The sequence below is a fragment of the Nerophis ophidion genome, linkage group LG28 (assembly GCF_033978795.1).
Source record: "Nerophis ophidion isolate RoL-2023_Sa linkage group LG28, RoL_Noph_v1.0, whole genome shotgun sequence".
Lineage (NCBI taxonomy): Eukaryota > Metazoa > Chordata > Actinopteri > Syngnathiformes > Syngnathidae > Nerophis > Nerophis ophidion.
The window spans coordinates 17,010,028-17,030,854 of NC_084638.1; the positions used below are offsets into that span (position 1 = coordinate 17,010,028).

Consider the following 20,827-nt stretch of genomic DNA (forward strand, 5'->3'; position numbering starts at 1 on the left):
AAGACAAAGACACAAGAAAAAGTCCTTTTTAAGGCTCTTTCGCTAATGACAATGCGCCTCATGGCTCACAAGGAGGACCATCTCCAAGTCATTAACGACCGTTGTGAGACATGACATCAGACCAGTGATGTCCTTGTGGTTCATGCAGCACTTCGAACCACCTGTGGTTAAAGTCTTTATCAATAAACTTTGATTAATCGCGCAAACTGAGTACAATAGGGGCTTAAATATTCCTGCCAAATAACACATTTCGAGTCCTCAATGTCAGCCAATCTGGGTCACGGCACCAATTGAAAAAATACTTTTATTTTTGTTAAAACATCTCAAAGAATCATATAATTAGTCATAAAAACAGACATTTTATTCTTCAAGGTCACATGCAAAGGATACAGCGCTGGTTTCAAATTGCTAGTACAAACAAAAATGTCTATCTCACAAAAGGTGTGCATAATCATATAGTATAGTGTACAAGTACAAGTAGTACGGCTGCTGGCACCACCAAGGTGGAGACTTGTTTAGGAGACAACAAGACTGTGAAGGAGACAACAAGACTGTGAAGGGGCACACTGAACCATAACATCTTCATCACTTCTTAAATATTAACAGACATACAAATTGATGTTGTTAGTACACAACGAGAAGTATTAGTAAAAATGAATAATAAATAAAAACTGTTGTGTGGATGTTGTTTTCCAGGATGTGTAACTAAGAAACATATTTACATGTTTGCTATTGAGGTAATTGAAAAGTAACTAAAAGTGATTTGGGGTTCGTTTGATTGTCAGTTAATAACATAACAAAATGGTTACATTTCAATGAAACTTTCAGGACATGTCAGAAATGGGATAAGGAACATGTCATTAAATGTTGGCGTGGATCCTGATCACCTTCTGGATTCAACAGATTTTATTGGGAGATTTGGCCTGGTGGAGGTCTGCGGAGCCTTTTTCTATTTTACTGCTGCTGTTCTCACCAGCACACTTATGTTTGTTAAGTTGGTACTCATGAGAGAATCTTTCATCACACACACTGCAACTCAACATTTTCCCCCAGCGTGAATTTTCATGTGTTTTTCTAAATCTCGACTTCGAACAAAACTTGAATCACACACTGAACACGAAAAAGGTTTCACTCCAGTGTGTTTTCTCATGTGAGATTTCAATTGGTACCTCCTTGGATAACATTTACCACAGAATGAACACGAAAAAGGTTTTTCTCCAGTGTGTGTTCTTGTGTGATCCATCAAACTGACCTTCCTCGTAAAAGATAAGTCGCAGATTGAACAAGAAAAAGGTTTTTCTCCAGTGTGTGTTCTCATGTGGATTTTTAAACTTTCACCTCGGACAAAACTTGAATTACACACAGAACACTTAAAAAGGTTTTCCCCAGTGTGTCTTTTTAGATGTTTTTTCAAATCTTGACTTCGTACATACCTTGAATCACACACAGAACACAAAAAAGGTTTTTCTCCTGTGTGTGTTCTTGTGTGCTCTTTCATATTGTCCTTCCTTGTAAAAGATAAGCCACAGATTGAACAAGAAAAAGGTTTCTCTCCAGTGTGCGTCCTCAAGTGGGTTTTCAGATGACAATGGTATTTAAAGGTTTTGTCACAGTGCGAACATTTCAAGTGAGTGTTGTCAGTTTGACATGTCTTATCATCTTTAGAGTCTTCATCATCAGTGTCAGGAGAGGGTGACGTTGTGTCCTCACTATCTGATAGTGGAGCTAAAAGCTTGTCTGCTTGTGATCCTCCACAGTGGTCTCCATCAGCTTCTATTGTCATGTGTTGTGTTGAGCTGCTGCTTGGAGGCTCCGCCTCTCTCTTCTCCTCACTTTCACCTTTGACCTCATCACCTTCACTCTTCACAGGGACACCAGTCACTGGGAACTCCACCAGACCTTCAGTATGATCTCCCTCCTGACTGATGCTTTGTTCCGCTGCTTCTTCTTTAATGTGGGAAGACTGTAGCTCCACCGCTTCCTTTTTAATGTGGGGGGGCTGTGTTACCTCTTCTTCCTCGTTAATGTGGAGGGGCTGTGGTTCCTCCTCGTGCTCATAGAGATGATGTTCTTCATTGAGGTCTGCGGGACACGAGAAGACAAACACATGCTTTAGAAACGTCCAGCTTTGTTCAGTCACATAAGACATTGTCCTTCACACATATAATTCCACAATCTCATCATTTTCGGGTCACAGGAACAAAGGTACTTCCAGCTGACCCATATAGACCTTCAGGGAAATGCCTTCCAAGACCAAGGTCCAATCCACATCCTTAAAGTAATACCTGCACTCCGTACATCATAAACAGTATACGTGAAAATGTGCTGTTTTCTCTCTGAATAAGTCATACACACACAAGAAATAATGTACTACATCCCAGCCAACTAGTGAGCAGCTCACCCTGCTGGTTGACAAGAATTAGGATGATTTTCCGCTTAATCTTTGGAGACACTGGAAATTTTGTCCAGGGTGTACACCACATTCCGCCCAAGTGCAGTGACAAGCGGTACAAAATGGATGGGTGGGATGGACTAAAGTCAACATGTTGGCCAAATAAGACGACGCCTGTTTTGCTTTAATTTAGACCAGTTCTGGGCAAATTATGGCCCATGGCCCATTAAGTTAGGGAGACATCAATACAATTTGTTTTAAATTGACCGCCAAGTCTTTAACCACAATGGTTGGATTTGTGCATTTGAGTGAAACACAGGTTATTACGGTCACGTCACAGCTGCTCCTAGCAGATGAGGCAAAAAACAAGATAGGAAGGGTTTGTTTACTGCAGCCAACTTGAGACGTGAAAGTCAGGGAGGGACAAAGAAGCAGATTTCTACAGCAACGTTCTGTTCTGCAGAAAAGTGACATTATAAGGATTTTTATTATATGAATCTGTGGGTGTTTTTTTCTTCTTTGTGTTCATGTTTTGCCGTGTTCGTTTCATATTTGTTACATTTTGCTTTATTGTAAAAAGAAAAAAATCTTCTGAGAAATAAACAGGAGAGATGTTTGTGTTCTTTATATTCAGTGTTTTATTGTTCGTAGTGATCATTACAAATCCCACATTATTATACTAATATGCATTTACAGCGAAAAATCTTTGAAATTCTATTCGGTTTTTTGAGGTAATCTTTCATATTTATTTATACACTATCACTTATATTGTGAGTGTTTGTATGGTGTGTTAAGCTTTTGCGATCATAGCTAACTGATTGCGACCAATACTGAGGCCCCTTCTACACTAAGCTGGCTAATGTCATCCTGGCTATATATCCCACCTAACCTTATCCTTGTCCCCCCCCCCCACACACACACACACACAAACACACACACACACACACACACACACACAATGCCACCATTTAAGACACCCTCCCTCCGTCTGGCGCAACGTGACCTACTACGCATGTGTGGAAAATAAATGCCCGCGTCATAGTTACCTCTGACCTGGAAGTGTATTCTTACCCTGTGTTTCAATTTAGCCAATTGCCACATTTCTTTTAACAGTCAACCTTACGACTATTGTAGTGACTCACACCTGAGCCATCATACATGAATCATATCTTTAATGGACGTGTGAAAGAAAACAATGTGATACATAACATTTTATAACAATCAATCTAGGGATCTAGATATCTGGTCAAGACACTGACTGAAATTGGCGGTTGTACTTGACGGCTGCAACCACATTATGGTTTCACGATAGTGATGGAGTACAAAACTAGACTTTGAGTAATCGCTCGACCTACATCGCAGACAACAACTAGTCTGCTTTGCCAGTCCAAATGCATTTGCCGTTTTCTGTAGTAGTCCCTGGTCTACAGGAGCCCACATTCTTGTTGTCTCCCCTTTGACAAATGGACAAAGTTTTTCCCTAAGATGAATCACAGCTGACCTGGACATTAGAAAGTTCTCTTGCCGTTCCTGTGGCACAACACACTCGTTGACAAACATATCCCACCAGGCTGCCGTTCTCCCAACCTTTATCCAAAACCGTCGCTCAACTTTGCTATGTTGCCATCTGAGATGTGTTGTACCCGAAATAGCTGTAATCGCACGTTTCCTTCTTTGAAGATATTCACGTGATTTCCACAAGCGTTTGCAATGAAGCTGGCTGTGGCGCATACTTTCTGACCTCACTTCCTGTGTGGGGCGCGGTCTTTCTGGCGTCACTTCCTCTCCGAATTCAGTTTGTAAACGATCAATGAGTCCAGACAAAACTAAGACCCGGAGATTCAAAAAATACATGACGCACTTACTGTACCCGTGTAAAAAAAACATCCTAGGAGGGGGACCTTAAACGATGGATTAGTATGGCTGACACTGGGCTTAGGCTAAATACTTATTTGTGTAAGGAGTTATCCGGCTTAATAAAGACAGGGCCTGACTTTGCCTGTGACCTTTGAAAGATTAATTTTGTCAAATCTTTTAAGGAAGTCCTGGTCTTTGACTGTTCAATGGAAGAACACACACACACACATATATAGATGTATATGTATATGTAAATATACAAATCCCGTTTCCATATGAGTTGGGAAATTGTGTTAGATGTAAATATAAACGGAATACAATGATTTGCAAATCATTTTCAACCCATATTCAGTTGAATATGCTACAAAGACAACATATTTGATGTTCAAACTGATAACCTTTTTTTGGGGGGGGGGCAAATAATCATTAACTTTAGAATTTGATGCCAGCAACAAGTGACAGAGAAGTTGGAATAGGTGGCAATAAATACTGATAAAGTTGAAGAATGCTCATCAAACACTTATTTGGAACATCCCACAGGTGCGCAGGCTAATTGGGAACAGGCGGGTGCCATGATTGGGTATAAAAACAGCTTCCCAAAAAATGCTCAGTCTTTCACAAGAAAGGATGGGGCGAGGTACACCCTTTTGTCCACAACTGCGTGAGCAAATAGTCAAAGAGTTTAAGAACAGTGTTTCTCAAAGTGCAATTGCAAGGAATTTAGGTATTTCAACATCTACGGTCCATTATGTCATCAAAAGGTTCAGAGAATTTGGAGAAATCACTGCATGTAAGCGGCATGGTCGGAAACCAACATTGAATGACTGTGACCTTCGATTCCTCAGACGGCACTGTATCCAAAACGGACATCAATCCTCAAAGGATATCACCACATGGGCTCAGGAACATTTCAGAAAACCACCGTCACTAAATACAGTTTGTTGCTACATCTGTAGCAGGCGGTACTGCATCAAAAAGCGACATAATTATGTAAAGGATATCACCACATGGGCTAACACTTCAAAAATTCACTGTCAGTAACTACAGTTGGTCGTTACATCTGTAAGTACAAGTTAAAGCTCTACTATGCAAAGCGAAAGCCATTTATCAACAACATCCAGAAACGCTGCCGGCTTCTCTGGGCCCGAAATCATCTAAGATTGACAGACGCAGAGTGGAAAAGTGTTCTGTGGTCTGTTGAGTCCACATTTCAAATTGTTTTTGGAAACTGTGGACGTCGTGTCTTCCGGAACAAAGAGGAAAAGAACAATCCGGATTGTTCTAGGCGCAAAGTTCAAAAGCCAGCATATGTGATGGTATGGGGGTGTATTAGTGCCCAAGGCATAGCTAACCTACACATCTGTGAAGGCACCATTAATGCTAATAGGTACATACAGGTTTTGGAACAACATATGCTGCCATCCAAGCAACGTTATCATGGATGCTCCTGCTTATTTCAGCAAGACAATGTCAAGCCACGTGCTACAGCAGCGTGGCTTCATTAAAAAAAAGAGTGCGGGTACTTTTCTGGCCCGCCTGCAGTCCAGACCTGTCTCCCATCGAAAATGTGTGGCGCATTATGAAGCGTAAAATACGACAGCGGAGACCCCGAACTGTTAAACGACTGAAGCTCTACATAAAACAAGAATGGGAAAAAATTCAATTTTCAAAGCTTCAACAATTATTTTCCTCAGTTCCCAAACGTTTAGTGAGTGTTGTTAAAAGAAAGGGTGATGTAACACAGTGGTGAACATGCCCTTTCCCAACTACTTTGGCACGTGTTGCAGCCTTGAAATTCTAAATTCATTATTATTTGCAAAAAAAATATAAAGTTTATGAGTTTGAACATCAAATATCTTGTCTTTGTAGAGAATTCAATGGAGGATGGACCACATCTCTGCGCTGCTGATCCGCCTCCGCTTGGGATGGTTTCCTGCTGGCTCCGTTGTGGACGGGACTCTCGCTGATGTGTTGGATCCGCTTTGGACTGGACTCTTGCGGCTGTGTTGAATCCATTATGGATTGAACTTTCACAGTATCATGTTAGACCCACTCGACATCCATTGTTTTCTTCCTCTCCAAGGTTCTCATAGTCATCATTGTCACCGACGTCCCACTGGGTGAGAGTTTTCCTTGCCCTTATGTGGGCCTACCGAGGATGTCGTAGTGGTTTGTGTTGTGGATTGTGCAGCTCTTTGAGACACTAATGATTTGGGGCTATATAAGTAAACATTGATTGATTGATATGGGTTAAAAAGGTTTTGCAAATCATTGTATTCCGTTTATATTTACATCTAACACAATTTCCCAACTCATATGGAAACGGGGATTTATATATATATACATACATATATATATATATATATATATATATATACACATATACATATATATGTATATATATATATACTATATACTGTATATACACATACATATAAAGGGACAAGCGGTAGAAAATGGATATGAGTGTATATATATATATATATATATATATATATATATATATATATATATATATATATATATATATATACACAGGGTGTGGGAAAAAATCGATTCGACTACGAATCAAATCATTTATGTTGTGCGATTCAGAATCGACTCTAAATTTAAAAAAATCTAATTTTTTTTAATAACATTTTTTTTTTTTATTTAATCAATCCAACAAACCACTACACATTAATACCATAACAATGCAATCAAATTCCAAAACCAAACCTGACCCAGCAACACTCAGAACTGCAATAAACAGAGCAATTGAGAGGAGACACAAACACGACACAGAACAAACCAAAAGTAGTGAAACAAAAAAGAATATTATCAACAACAGTATCAATATTAGTTATAATTTCGGCATGGCAGTGATTAAAAATCCCTTATTGACATTATCATTAGACATTTATAAAAATCTACAAATAGTGTCACAGTGGCTTACACTTGCATCACATCTCATAAGCTTGACAACACACTGTGTCCAATATTTTCACAAAGATAAAATAAGTCATATTTTTGGTTAGTTTAATAGTTAAAACAAATTTACATTTTTGCAATCAGTTGATAAAACATTGTCCTTTACAATTATAAAAGCTCTTTAAAAAAATCTACTACTCTGCTAGCATGTCAGCAGACTGGGGTAGATCCTGCTGAAATCCTATGTATTGAATGAATACAGAATCGTTTTGAATCGGAAAAATATCGTTTTTGAATCGAGAATCGAATCTAATTGAAAAAAATCGATATATTATCGAATTGTGACCCCAAGAATCGATATTGAATTGATTCACAGCCCTAATATATATATATATATATATATATATATATATATATATATATATATATATATATATGTAGGTGTGGGAAAAATCACAAGACTACTTCATCTCTACAGAACTGTTTCATGAGGGGTTCCCTCAATCATCAGGAGATTTTAATGGAAGCATTCACATACAATGGTTTATATAGGGCACATAGTGGGTGGGTACAGGCAGGCGTAGGGGCGTGGTGATTGGCTCATGTGTTACCTAGGAGGTGTTTCCGTCTGTGGCGGCATGTTGAAATGATTTCACTGCGCTTGTTGAGGGATGATAGATCTGGATGATATATAATAAACAGTTTCTCTTTCAAGCATAGGTTGCATCTTTTATTACCACTGTTGTAAGGTGTGCTGGATGCAAGAATTTGCCATGTTATTGAATATTCAACATTATTGTCTTTAAGGTTCCAAATGTGTTTGCTGAGTTCTGTAGAATTTCGCAAAGTATCGAGCACTATTCTCTGGATAATCCAATCAAGATATATATGCAGAGCTCAGATTTAACAACGGCAACCGCGGCAATTACTGCGACCACCCTTGTCACTTGCTGTAATGCCCGAAAAAATTGACCAGCTTTTAAGGCAAGAACATGCCGTGACCGCCCTTCACTTTTTACTTAATAATGGACCAGGGATGTAACGACAAACGGTATAATGATACACAGTGGTGAAATTCCAGACGTTTAGTAACACCGTTTACATTTTTAATTACTGAAAAACTGTCATTTATCAATGCATTTTACACAACTGCTTACTTTCTGGAATACTGAAGCGCAGCAGCGTCTGTTTTGAACTGTTTGGCTCGGGAGACACGGTGGTGACTTCATGGACCTTGCTTTGAAAATGTACCCTCTGAGCTATTGGAGCCGATCGCTTTGTTTCACTTCATTTCAATCGCTTCTACTTCCATGGAGTGTTGGTGTGTAATTAATAGCGCAAAGCTGTTGGAGGAGAACAATATTTGATGTTGAAGTTTCATTTTAAACATGTAGCTAGCGTCTTTCCGTCAGCTGCTGGGACTGAGAGTTAGCATGCAGCAGGCAATGATACACAGTGGTGAAATTCCAGACGTTTAGTAACACCGTTTACATTTTTAATTACTGAAAAACTGTCATTTATCAATGTATTTTACACAACTTCTTACTTTTGACTACAGACCCGTGGCGCTCACCTCTCATCTAATGAAGACATTGGAGCGGCTCTTTCTCAGCCTCCTCAGACCACAGGTGCAACATGCCCAGGACAGCCTGCAGTTTGCGTACCAGGCAGGGGTTGGTGTGGAGGATGCTATCCTTTACCTGCTGCATCGAGCCCACTCACATCTGGATAAGGGAAATGGCACTGTGAGGATCCTGTTCCTGGACTTCTCGAGTGCCTTTAATACCATCCAGCCCCGCCTCCTTCAGGACAAGCTCTACAAAATGCGAGTGGACCCCTGCCTGGTTGCCTGGATTTTGAACTACCTCACCGACAGGTCACAGTACATCAGACTGAAGGACATCACGTCTGACACTGTGATCAGCAGCACCGGAGCACCGCAGGGAACGGAGCTAGCCCCTCTTCTCTTCACCCTGTACACCGCTGACTTCTGCTACAACTCAGAGCTGTGTCACATCCAGAAGTACGTGGATGACACAGCCATCGTCGGGTGCATCAGGGACGGCAGAGAGGAGGAGTTTCGGAATCTGGTGAGGGACTTTGTTGTCTGGTGCCACACGAACCCCTTGCAGCTCAGTCCATCAAAGACCAAGGAGCTGGTCATTGACTTTGGAAGGTCGAGTTCACGGTCACAACCTATTGTGAACGAGGGAGTTGAGGTACAGACCGTGGACTCATTCAAGTACCTCGGGGTTTGGGTGGACAATAAGCTGGACTGGACTGTTAACACGGACCATCAGTACAAGAAAGGACAGAGCAGGCTGTACTTCCTCAGGAGACTGCACTCCTTCAACATCTGCAAAAAACTCCTGTGGATGTACTACCAGTCTGTGGTTGCCAGTGTTCTGTTCTACATGGTAGTGTGCTGGGGGGGCAGTACATCTAAGAAGGACAGCTCCAGACTTGAGAAACTGATCAGGCGGGCCGGTTCTACAACCGGAATGAAACTGGACACACTGGTGACGGTGGCAGAGAAGAGGACTGTTGACAAACTAGTGAGCATCCTGGATGATGCCAGTCACCTTCTGTATAGCGTTATCAGTAGCCAGAGGAGCCTGTTCAGTGCTAGACTGCTTCATCCCAAGTGCAGGACTAATAGACTCAAAAACTCCTTTGTCCCACACGCCATTAGACTGTACAACTCCTCTCTGGGGCGGGGGCCGGGGGGTACTAGGATGACAGGGGATGCAAAACAATAACAGTGCAATACGTTTTCATAACATGGTCACTACTGCCTACTTTGTCTTGTTATATTCTTATTTTATTGTTATATTTTTATTCCCATTGTTGCTTTTTAGTTTTTATTCATATTGTTATATTTCTCTATTTTGTTTCCATTTAAACCCCCATTATTTACTTTTTACTTTTATTTAAATTGATCTCAACTCTGTACACTGCTGCTGGAATTTTAATTTTCCTGAAGGGACTCTCCTGAAGGAATCAATAAAGTACTATCTATCTATCTATGTGTCAGGAACGTTTCCACAACGTTTTTATTAAGTCTGTGGTTTGTTTACGGGGATGCTCACTTCTTTTTTAATTTAACTGCTTTCTTTGATAGTGTTCCAATAACATCAATACTAGCTAAAATTTTTTGTCATCTCATCAAACTGATCGCTGGCTGAGTTGTCAGTGTTAGATGTGAGAGGTATCACTCCTCTTTATTTTTGTTGGCCAAACTGTTGCACTGAAGTACGTGGTTGCGGTTGAAGAATAAAGCTTGTTTATTAGACGTAATCTTCATTAGCCAAACAGCTTTGTATTTTATATCGATATTAAAAAGTAAACTTATGCGCTTCTGAGCCCCTGCTTCGAAAGAAAATTATGTTTGCATTGATGCCCTAAAATATGAGCCCTCCTTTAAGGCAACACTTGCCTTGACCTTAAAAAGCTAAAATTCAAGGCCTGTATACGTGTGTGTGTGTGTGTGTGTGTGTGTGTGTGGGGGGGGGGGGGGGGGGGGGGTGTTATGTTAAACCACCAATAATAAAAAGCTAGTCATTGATTGTTTTTGTTTTTACTTTAAGCAAGTTGTGTTGGCCCTGCGATGAGGTGGCGAGTTGTCTAGGGTGTACCCCGCCTACCCCCCATGTTCAGCTGAGATAGACTCCAGCAACCCAAGCGACCCCGAACGGGACAAGCGGTAGGAAATGGATGGATGGAAGTTGCAAACAAGACACTTTAAGGTCTGCGGCCTTGTGATTATATTATATATTACAAATGTCATTTTTTTTTGTTAAAAATCAAATGGAGAGTTAGCAGAGATGTGAGAGTAAGAAGTAAACAAACCTGTTCTGTGTAACACAACTTGATGTTTCCTGAAAACAGCGTCCAGTAGTCGATTGTTCTCCTCCTTTGTTCGAGAAAGTTCCGCCTCGTATTCTGCTATCGTTCTTTCTAACACTACAAATATTTCTTCAACGGCAGCAGTTAGTCGCTCATCCACCAACGCTCTCAACATTTGTAATGTAGACATTTTCACACAATCACAACACTTTACTCTCACACTTGATCTCTACTTAGCGATGTGTTGATAACTTCTGTGTCTTCTGTTAGCAGCTAACAAGCTAAGCTAACGAGCGAGCTCAGCGAACTAACAATAAACGAGCATTAGAAGCAGAAAAGTGCTTCTCGCGCACTGGGACGATTTTATCATTGAATAAAGAAGTAAATATGTATTTTATATGACATTAGTATTTACAAACTGGAGAGGAAATAATGACGAGGCTTACTTATTTCTGCGTCAATGTGCTTTCACGACAGTTCGCACACTGGATAGGGCTGGGCGTATCGATACCAAGTATCGATAGTATCGACACTTGGTGAGTATCGGCATCGTATCGATACTGGCGTGATGGTATCGATACTTCACCAAATTAAGCGAATCACTCCGATTTAAAAAAAATGTTAGCGCAGCGCAGCGCTCCTCACCACACCACCCTCCACCCCAGTGATAGGTTGCGAACGAGATTTAAAAACACTTTAAAAATTCATCTTCAACCCAAAATAAAATAAAATAAAATAAATACAATTACCATGACGCTTTGGGTGTCCCACGATTCGCGCACACACATCAGTATAATTCGCTCCGAGGTTCACTCGGACAAGCACACACACACGCGTGCGTTTCCAGTGCGACTTAATGTCTTGGTTGTAAACTGTAAAGTATTTTATTGCACTAAAATAACAATAAGAATTTCTCAGTTCTTTTGTTTTGTGTTCATTTTTACAACTGTTTAATAACTAGTGTTTTCTTTTTTACTTAAGTTCTTGTGTGTTGTGAGGCGACTAGCCAAGTTCAGTATTTGTTTTCACCTTATTTGCACTACTTACTTTATTGTAATTGATATTATTACTTTTTTATTTGGATTTCTCAGTTCTTTTTTTTTTGTGTTCATGTTTACAACTTTGTTCAATAACTAGAGTTTTGTTATTTACCTTAAGTGTTTGTGTGTTTTGAGGCGACAAGCCAGGTTCAGTAGTTGTTTGCACCTTATTTGCATTACTTTATTGCTATTGATATTAATTTTGTAATAAATATTTTTTTTTTTTACTTAAATCGTTGTCCTGTCTTGTATTATTATCATAATCAATTAATAAAGGCCAAAAGTACACTTTTTTTTTTCAAAAGTATCGATACACCGAAGCCGCCCCCATCATCAGATGACTACGCTTCCGGTATCGGTGATACTGGCCCGTATCGGATCGGTATCGATACCCAAATTTGCAATATCGCCCACCCCTAACACTTGACGTAGCAAGACGGTACCACTCTGCTCTCGCGAGATGTGTCATGCGCAGGAGAGTCAAAAGAACGTTGGTTTGTTTGCATATCAAGACAGACTGATGTATAATAACCAATATTTTTAACTCCAAAATATTTTAATAATAAATATGTTAATACATAGTATATTCAAATAAAATTATACATACATACACATTTACACAGGTATAATTAATGTTTACATATATGTGAACATTAATTATGGTTCATGCTTCATGTCTGTGTACAGATCTGTGCCATTTCATAAAGAATACCGTATTTTTTTTAATAAAGTTCGTTTTGTATGTAATGGTTTATGATGACATTGTTATTGAAATACAGATGACACAAAAGAACCATGGTCAGCGGATGCATTATTTATCGATCTGCTTCAAAAACTCTACTTGAGAAAATAGACTGGATCCAGTCGCAGGCGTTAAGATTATGTTGTGGAGCTACTAAATCTACTCCAGTGGCAGCATTACAAGTAGAAATGAATGAAAAACCTTTGGACATGAGGAGAGATCAACTCTCAGCAGTTTATTGGGCAAACTTAAAAGGATCCAAGCAAGGACATCCAACCCGTCAAGTGCTAATAAATTGCCAAGAAAAAGGGAAGAAAAAAATGAAGAGTTTTGGGTGGATAATAGGAGATATATGTAAAAAAACACAAATTGACAATATTAAAGTGAGCCCTACAGTACCAATTCCTGCAATACCACCGTGGATGTATGAAAACCCAAAGGTAGACATGCAGTTACTGAAGAATAGACATTTAAATAGTTACCAAATAGAACAACGGATTGAGGAAATGTTTTTTGATAATATTATGATATACACAGATGCATCAAAAACTATAAATAGTAAAGTAGGAGCTGCTGCAGTTATCCCACAGAGAAATATAGTGTTGAATAAAAGAATTAGTGATAAACTATCTGTTTTTACGGGGGAATTGGTAGCAATTTATATGGCAGTTAACTGGATAGAGGAAAACAAAGCTAGGAAAGTAGTCGTGTGCTCGGACTCCAGCAGTGCATTGACGAGCATAAAAAACATAACATCAGAAACAAGACTAGATATAGTTTATGAAATAGTTCAGGCAATCTACAGAATAAATAAAGCGGGAGGTGTGGTAACATTTCTCTGGGTTCCTGCTCATGTAGGAGTTGAGGGAAATGAGTTAGCTGATAGATACGCAAAACAAGCAACCACTAAAACAGAAGTAAACATGGAGATTAAGCACAGTAAAGAAGAAGTGAAGAGCATAATTAAGATAGAACACAATAAAAAGTGGCAGGATAATTGGAATAAGGAAACAAAAGGTAGAGAGTTTTACAAAGTCCAGAGGAAAGTAGGTGTAATGAGAGGAGGGGGTAGAAATAGGAAGGAAGAAGACATTATGACTAGAATGAGATTAGGGCATACATATCTAAATAGTTCACTAAAATTGATAGGCAAACATACTACAGGGCTGTGTGATTTTTGCCACCAGATAGAAAATGTTGACCATGTCTTAATACAATGTAGGAAATATAATAGAGAAAGAGAAATACTGGAAAATAAGTTAGCAAAAGAAAATATTAGGTTAGAAGTGGGAGATATATTAGGATTGCATTCAGAAAACATAGGATATAAAGCAATATACACATATTTAAAAAACACTGGGTTAAGTAAAAGAATATAGAGTAGGGATCCACCTCGGTCCACACTCCATTACAGTAGGTGGCGGTAATGCGCACCAGAAGGTTGCTTGCCAACCGCCATAAAAACAAAAGAAGAAGAAGAAGAAGAACCATGGTCAGTAAGTGTGGGAAAACAAGTTAACGGAAGTGACGTTGGATACGCGCATGCGTGGACCGATCGGGTGATAAAGCAAGATGGCGTCTGACAGAGAAGTCCTAAACGCGGGCATTATATTTCTGTATTCTTACATATATGTTGTTTAATAGAGTACACACGGTTAATAATTGTTTGTAGCCGGATACATTAGTCTGAGCGCACTTTGACACTTCTCCTGTTTGATAGCTTCACTTAAGGTAGCTTGCAGCTAGTTTAGCTAGCTAGTTAGCTTAGCTTGTTAGCTGCTAACAAAGAGACGCGGAAGTTATTTAAACATCGCTAAGTAGGGAACTAATGTGAGTGTAAAGTGTTGTGATTGTGTGAAAATGTGCGAAAGAACGATGGCAAAGTATGGGGAGGAACTTTGGCCAACAGAAGAGGAGAAGGAGCGACAACATCAACTACTGGATGTTTATTATAAGAAACATCATCAAGTTGTGTTACACAGAACAGGTTTGTTTACTTCTTACTCTCACATCTTTACTAACTTTATACTTGATTATTAACTCTATTCTTAAATATATTGTGTACAAGAACTTTGGTTGTCTTGTAAGGATGATGTACATACAGTCGTGGTCAAAAGTTTACATACACTTGTAAAGAACATAATGTCATGGCTGTCTCGATTTTCCAATAATTTCTACAACTCTTATTTTTTTTGTGATAGACTGATTGGAGCACATACTTGTTGGTCACAAAAAACATTCATGAAGTTTAGTTCTTTTATGAATTTATTATGGGTCTACTGAAAATGTGACGAAATATGCTGGGTCAAAAGTATAAATACAGCAATGCTATAAATAGTATATATACAGCAATTTTAGTGTATATACATCAATGTTAGCATATATACAGCAATGATGGTGGGCACGGTGTTTCTAGTATATAAGGGCCTCACCTCCAAACATATTGCTGGGTATTGTGGCCAAACAGCTCAATTTTTGTTTCATCTGAAATCACATGGACAGAGAAAAGACCTTCTGGAGTAAAGTTATGTGGTCAAATGAATCCAAAATTGAGCTGTTTGGCTTCAATACCCAGCAATATGTTTGGAGGAGAAGAGTTGAGGCCTTTAATCCCAGGAACACCAATTCCAACCGTCAAGCATGGTGGTGGTAGTATTATGCTCTGGGTCTGTTTTGCTGCCAATGGAACTTCTGCTTTAAATGTTACAATGAAAAAGGAAGAGTGCCTCCAAATTTTTCATGAAAACATAAAATCATCAGCCCGGAGGTTGGGTTTTGGGTGCAGTTGGGTGTTCCAACAAGACAATGACCTAAACCACGTCAAAAGTGGTAAAGGAATGGCTAAATCAGGCTAGAATTACGGTTTTAGAATGGCCTGCCCAAAGTCCTGACTTAAATATGTGGTCAATGCTGACATGCTCTGTCTAAGCATGTCAGCATCATCCTCCATCTTGTCATTGATGATGATAAGATGTTGATCCTCCTTGGTCCTACATATCATTACCAAACTCTTTGTCAAACTTGACTCCATAGTCTGAGCGTATGTTAAAAAGCTGGTGGAACCCTGCACTACTGAGAGATATAATGGCCAAATCATCAGCGTACATAAAGTGGTTGATTAAGGTGTTCCCCATGATGCATCCGGTTCTGCATTCTCCCACTGCCTTGACAGGTCATCCATAAGCGGGCTAAATAGGCCTGGTGATAGAAACCCACCCTGCCGTACCCCATTGCCAACTCTAAAAGGAGAGGATAAACTACTCCCCCATTTTACCTGCTTCATCTGCCTGTCGTAGCAATATGCCAGAATATACCCAGAACACCCCTATGCTTCAGATTGGTGAAGAGTTTGATATGGTTGACTCTGTCAAATGCCTTAGATGCATCAATAAACCCTACGAACAATGTAGAACCCTGCGCTGAGTATTATTCTACTGCTTCTTTTAAAGCATAAATACACAAGTCAGTGCTGTACTTGCTCTTGAAGCCAAATTGCTTGTCTGCAGTGCAAATGAGATCCCCAACTCTGTATATTATCACACTTTCCAGTACTTTAGATAGAATGCTGTCTTGGGCGATAGGTTGATAATTCTCCATAGTCAATTTCTACCCAGAGGTGGGTAGAAATTGTACTCAAGTAAGAGTACTGTTAATTTAGAGATTTATTACTCAAGTAAAAGTAAGGAGTAGTCACCCAAATATTCATTTGAGTAAAAGTAAAAAGTATGTTGTGAAAAAACTACTCAAGTACTGAGTAAATGATGAGTAACCTGTTCATTTAATGACGGCAACACATAATGCACAAAAACATAAAAATAGCAATGAGCAAATTCAGAGCCAGGCATATCTTTTAAGCAACTAAAACAATCATATATATTAAATAATAATACATTAAAATAAAAAAAACATTTAGGCAAATTGAGCCACAATAACTTAACAGCACCATAGCCTCCGTAGGCATTGATTGATTGATTGATTGATTGATTGATTGATTGATTTGTTGATTGAAACATGTATTAGTAGATTGCACAGTACAGTACATATTCTGTACAATTGACTACTAAATGGTAACACCCCAATAAGTTTTTCAACGTTAATTAATTATTTAATAAATGACCAGGTCGAGGTGATCTACCTCATATATACATATACATACACACACATATCATACATATATATGTGTATGTGTGTATATATATATATACATATATATATATACATACATATATATATATATACATATATATATATATATATCTATCTATCTATCTATCTATCTATCTATCTATATATATATACGTTTCCCCCCATGATTCACAGTAGGCATGGAGTTCTTGGAATGCAACTCAGTATTCTTCTTCCTCCAAACACGACGAGTTGAGTTTATACCAAAATGGATACATGGATGATACAGCAGAGGATTGGGAGAATGTCATGTGGTCAGATGAAACCAAAATATAACTTTTTGGTATAAACTCAACTCGTCGTGTTTGGAGGAAGAAGAATACCGAGTTGCCTCCCAAGAACACCACACCTACTGTGAAGCATTAGCGTGGAAACATCATGCTTTGGGGCTGTTTTTCTGCTAAGGGGACATGACGATTGATCCAAGTTAAGGAAAGAATGAATGGAGCCATGTATCGTGAGATTTTGAGCCAAAACCTCCTTCCATCAGTGAGAGCTTTGAATGGTTGACCAAATACTTATTTTCCACCATAATTTACAAATAAATTCTTTAAAATTCTTACAATGTGAATTCCTGGATTTTTTTCCATGATACTGAAGTTATGGTATTGACTATGTCATTACAAGATTGTGGTTAAGTTAAGAGATTAAGTTTAGGTGTCATAGACTGTATACACAATAACATATTTACACACTTTACATCAGTGTGAGTAAAGTTAAGAATGCCTGAATCAATGCTGACTCGTACTTATAAAAAAGCTTTCCAATTTACCCCCATCAAATTTTCAAGTCTATTTTTGTACTCACTTTTGAATTCATTTTAGTGTCTGGGACCAAAGGAGATATTCCCCGCATTTTTATTGTTTTTTTTGCTAAGCACTTTTAACACAACACACGAAAGAACCCAAATCATGACAACAGTGTCAGTCGAAAACAATTTACATTCTCTCTTTATCTTATTTACCCAACAGATGTCCAGCAGCCCCCCCACATTAAAGAGGAAGATGAGGATCCACAGCCCCCCCACATTGGAGAGGAGGAAGTGTGGATCACTCAGGAGGGAGAGTGTCTTCTAGGGCAGGAGGAGGCTGATCTCAGCAAGTTTCCACTGATTGTTGTCTCTCTGAAGACTGAAGAGCATGAAGACAAACCACCTGAGTCCTCACAGCTTCATCTCAATCCAAGTAAGCACAACATCCACATATCATTTTATTCTCAGGGCATTCAATCCATCACAACTGGACTCATCACTTTGTCTTAGAAGACGTTTGTCCTCTCATCCAAGTAGGCTTCATCAGTTCATTCTCATAGACTTAAAGTCTTAAATGTAATCATTTGAATTTAGAGGGGAACTGCACTTTTTGGGGGAATTGTTCTATCGTTCACAATCTTTATAAAAGACATGACGATGGAGATATATATATATATATATATATATATATATATATATATATGTATATATATATATATATATATATATATATATATATATATATATATATATATATATATATATATAAACAGTGGGGCAAAAAAGTATTTAGTCAGCCACCGATTGTGCAAGTTCTCCCACTTAAAATGATGACAGAGTTCTTTAAGTTTCATCATAAGTACACTTCAACTGTGAGAGACAGAATGTGAAAAAAAATCCAGGAATTTACATTGTAGGAATTTTAAAAAATTTATTTGTAAATTATGGTGGAAACTAAGTATTTGGTTACTTCAAACAAGGAAGATCTCTGGCTCTCACAGACCTGTAACTTCTTCTTTAAGAAACTCTTCTGTCCTCCACTTGTTACCTGTATTAATGGAACCTGTTTGTCCACAGCCTCAAACAGTCGGACTCCAAACTCAACTATGGCCAAGACCAAAGAGCTGTCGAAGGACACCAGGAAAAGAATTGTAGACCTGCACCAGACTGGGAAGAGTGAATCTACAATAGGCAAGCAGCTTGGTGTGAAAAAATCAACTGTGGGAGCAATTATCAGAAAATGGAAGACATACAAGACCACTGATAATCTCCCTCGATCTGGGGCTCCACGCAAGATCTCATCCCGTGGAGTCAAAGTGATCATGAGAACGGTGAGCAAAAATCCCAGAACCATACGGGGGGACCTGGTGAGTGACCTGCAGAGAGCTGGGACCAAAGTAACGTCAGTAACACATTACGCCGACAGGGAATCAAATCCTGCAGTGCCAGACGTGTCCCCCTGCTAAAGCCAGTGCATATCCAGGCCCGTCTGAAATTTGCCAGAGAGCACATGGATGATACAGCAGAGGATTGGGAGAATGTAATTTGGTCAGATGAAAACAAAATAGAACTTTTTCGTATAAACATTCCGCCTGATTGTAGATGAGATAGGCACCAGCGCCCCTCACGACCCCAAAGGGAATAAGCAGTAGAAAATGGATTGATGGATGGTATAAACTCAACTCGTCGTGTTTGGAGGAAGAAGAATACTGATTTGCATCCCAAGAACACCATACCTACTGTGGAGCATGGGGGTGAAACATCATGCTCTGCGGCTGTTTTTCTGCTAAGGGGACAGGACCACTGATCCGTGTTAAGGAAAGACTGAATGGGGCCATGTATCGTGAGATTTTGAGCCAAAACCACCTTCCATCAGTGAGAGATTTGAAGATGAAACGTGGCTGGGTCTTCCAGCATGACAATGATCCCAAACACACCGCCCGGGCAACGAAGGAGTGGCTCCGTAAGAAACATTTGAAAGTCCTGGAGTGGCCTAGCCAGTCTCCAGACCTCAACCCCATAGAAAATTTGTGGAGGGAGTTGAAAGTCCGTGTTGCTCGGCGACAACCCCAAAACATCACTGCTCTCGAGAAGATCTGCATAGAGGAATGGGCCAAAATACCAGCTACTGTGTGTGCAAACCTGGTAAAGACCTATAGTAATCGTTTGATCTCTGTTATTGCCAACAAAGGTTATATTACAAAGTATTGAGTTAAATTTTTGTTATTGACCAAATACTTTCCACCATAATTTACAAATAAATTATTTAAAATTCCTACAATGTGAATTCCTGGATTTTTTTTTCACATTCCGTCCCTTATAGTTAAAGTGTACCTAGGATGAAAATTACAGACCTATGTCATCATTTTAAGTGGGAGAACTTGCACAATCGGTGGCTGACTAAATACTTTTTTGCCCCACTGTATATATATATATATATATATATGCATATATGTGTATGTGTGTGTGTGTATATATATATATATATATATCAGAGATGCGCGGATAGGCAATTATATCCTCCGCAACCGCCAAAGTTGTTGTCATCCACCCGCCGTCCACCCGAACCAACATTTTATCAGAACCGCAACCACCCGCCACCCGCCCACTGAAATACATCAGAGGTCGACCACCTTTACCACTCTCAGAGCTATTTCCACCCGTTTCACAGAGTAATGAAGACGATTGGAGCCGCTAACGTTCTCGCGAATATCCAATTGGCGTTCATCCTGATGACAAGAATACGGGCGTGCTGTGAAGCCATTGCCTTTGACACCTTCAACAACATGTACAAACCGATTGTTAGTCCGGCAACATGTTGTGTGCCGCTTCCGCAATCACACGTACAAGATTGAAAGGCATACTGGGTGATACAGAGTACACTGATGGTTGTGATATAAACAATTTTAACACTTACTAATTTGCGCCACGCTGTGAAGCCACACCAAACAAGATTGACAAACACATTTCGGGAGAACATCCTCACAGTAACACAACTTAAACACAACACAACGAATACCCAGAATCTTTTTTATCCGTGACACTTCCTGAATATGTGTTACACCCCCAACCCCGCCCACCTTACCGACGCACCGGGGGTGGCG

The 20,827-nt window shown here is 39.4% G+C and overlaps 3 protein-coding genes across 7 annotated transcripts in view; 1 reads left to right on the forward strand and 2 right to left on the reverse strand.

Moving 5' to 3' along the window:
- The window catches only part of LOC133545299 (gastrula zinc finger protein XlCGF57.1-like), a 229,705-nt gene that overhangs the window by 185,406 nt on the left and 23,472 nt on the right, over nucleotides 1-20,827 (forward strand). Inside the window, exons 1-3 of one of the 3 annotated variants that reach the window (XM_061890739.1) lie at nucleotides 14,340-14,774; nucleotides 17,944-18,156; nucleotides 18,801-20,004. The exons of 1 other annotated variant lie outside the window; for it this stretch is intronic. In XM_061890739.1, coding sequence (XP_061746723.1) covers nucleotides 14,648-14,774; nucleotides 17,944-18,156; nucleotides 18,801-19,189 — 729 coding nt within the window. In that variant the 5' untranslated portion in view covers nucleotides 14,340-14,647 and the 3' untranslated portion in view covers nucleotides 19,190-20,004. Of the gene's footprint in view, nucleotides 1-14,339; nucleotides 14,775-17,943; nucleotides 18,157-18,800; nucleotides 20,005-20,827 lie in introns of those variants that run through there. One more of the 3 variants, XM_061890736.1, reaches the window with a different exon arrangement.
- The window catches only part of LOC133545301 (oocyte zinc finger protein XlCOF6-like), a 126,717-nt gene that overhangs the window by 63,246 nt on the left and 42,644 nt on the right, over nucleotides 1-20,827 (reverse strand). The window lies entirely within an intron of this gene.
- On the reverse strand, nucleotides 291-11,530 carry LOC133545352 (gastrula zinc finger protein XlCGF17.1-like). 3 transcript variants are annotated; one of them, XM_061890845.1, is made up of 3 exons: nucleotides 11,009-11,530; nucleotides 8,733-8,883; nucleotides 291-2,082 (listed from the first exon to the last, which is right to left on the reverse strand). In XM_061890845.1, exons 2-3 carry the CDS (start codon nucleotides 8,737-8,739, stop codon nucleotides 1,037-1,039), a joined length of 1,053 nt encoding a protein of 350 aa, XP_061746829.1. In that variant the 5' UTR covers nucleotides 8,740-8,883; nucleotides 11,009-11,530; the 3' UTR covers nucleotides 291-1,036. The 3 variants fall into 3 exon arrangements, with proteins under 3 accessions (XP_061746829.1, XP_061746831.1, XP_061746828.1); XM_061890847.1 differs by having other exon boundaries at nucleotides 11,452-11,469; XM_061890844.1 differs by lacking the exon at nucleotides 8,733-8,883 and having other exon boundaries at nucleotides 11,009-11,529.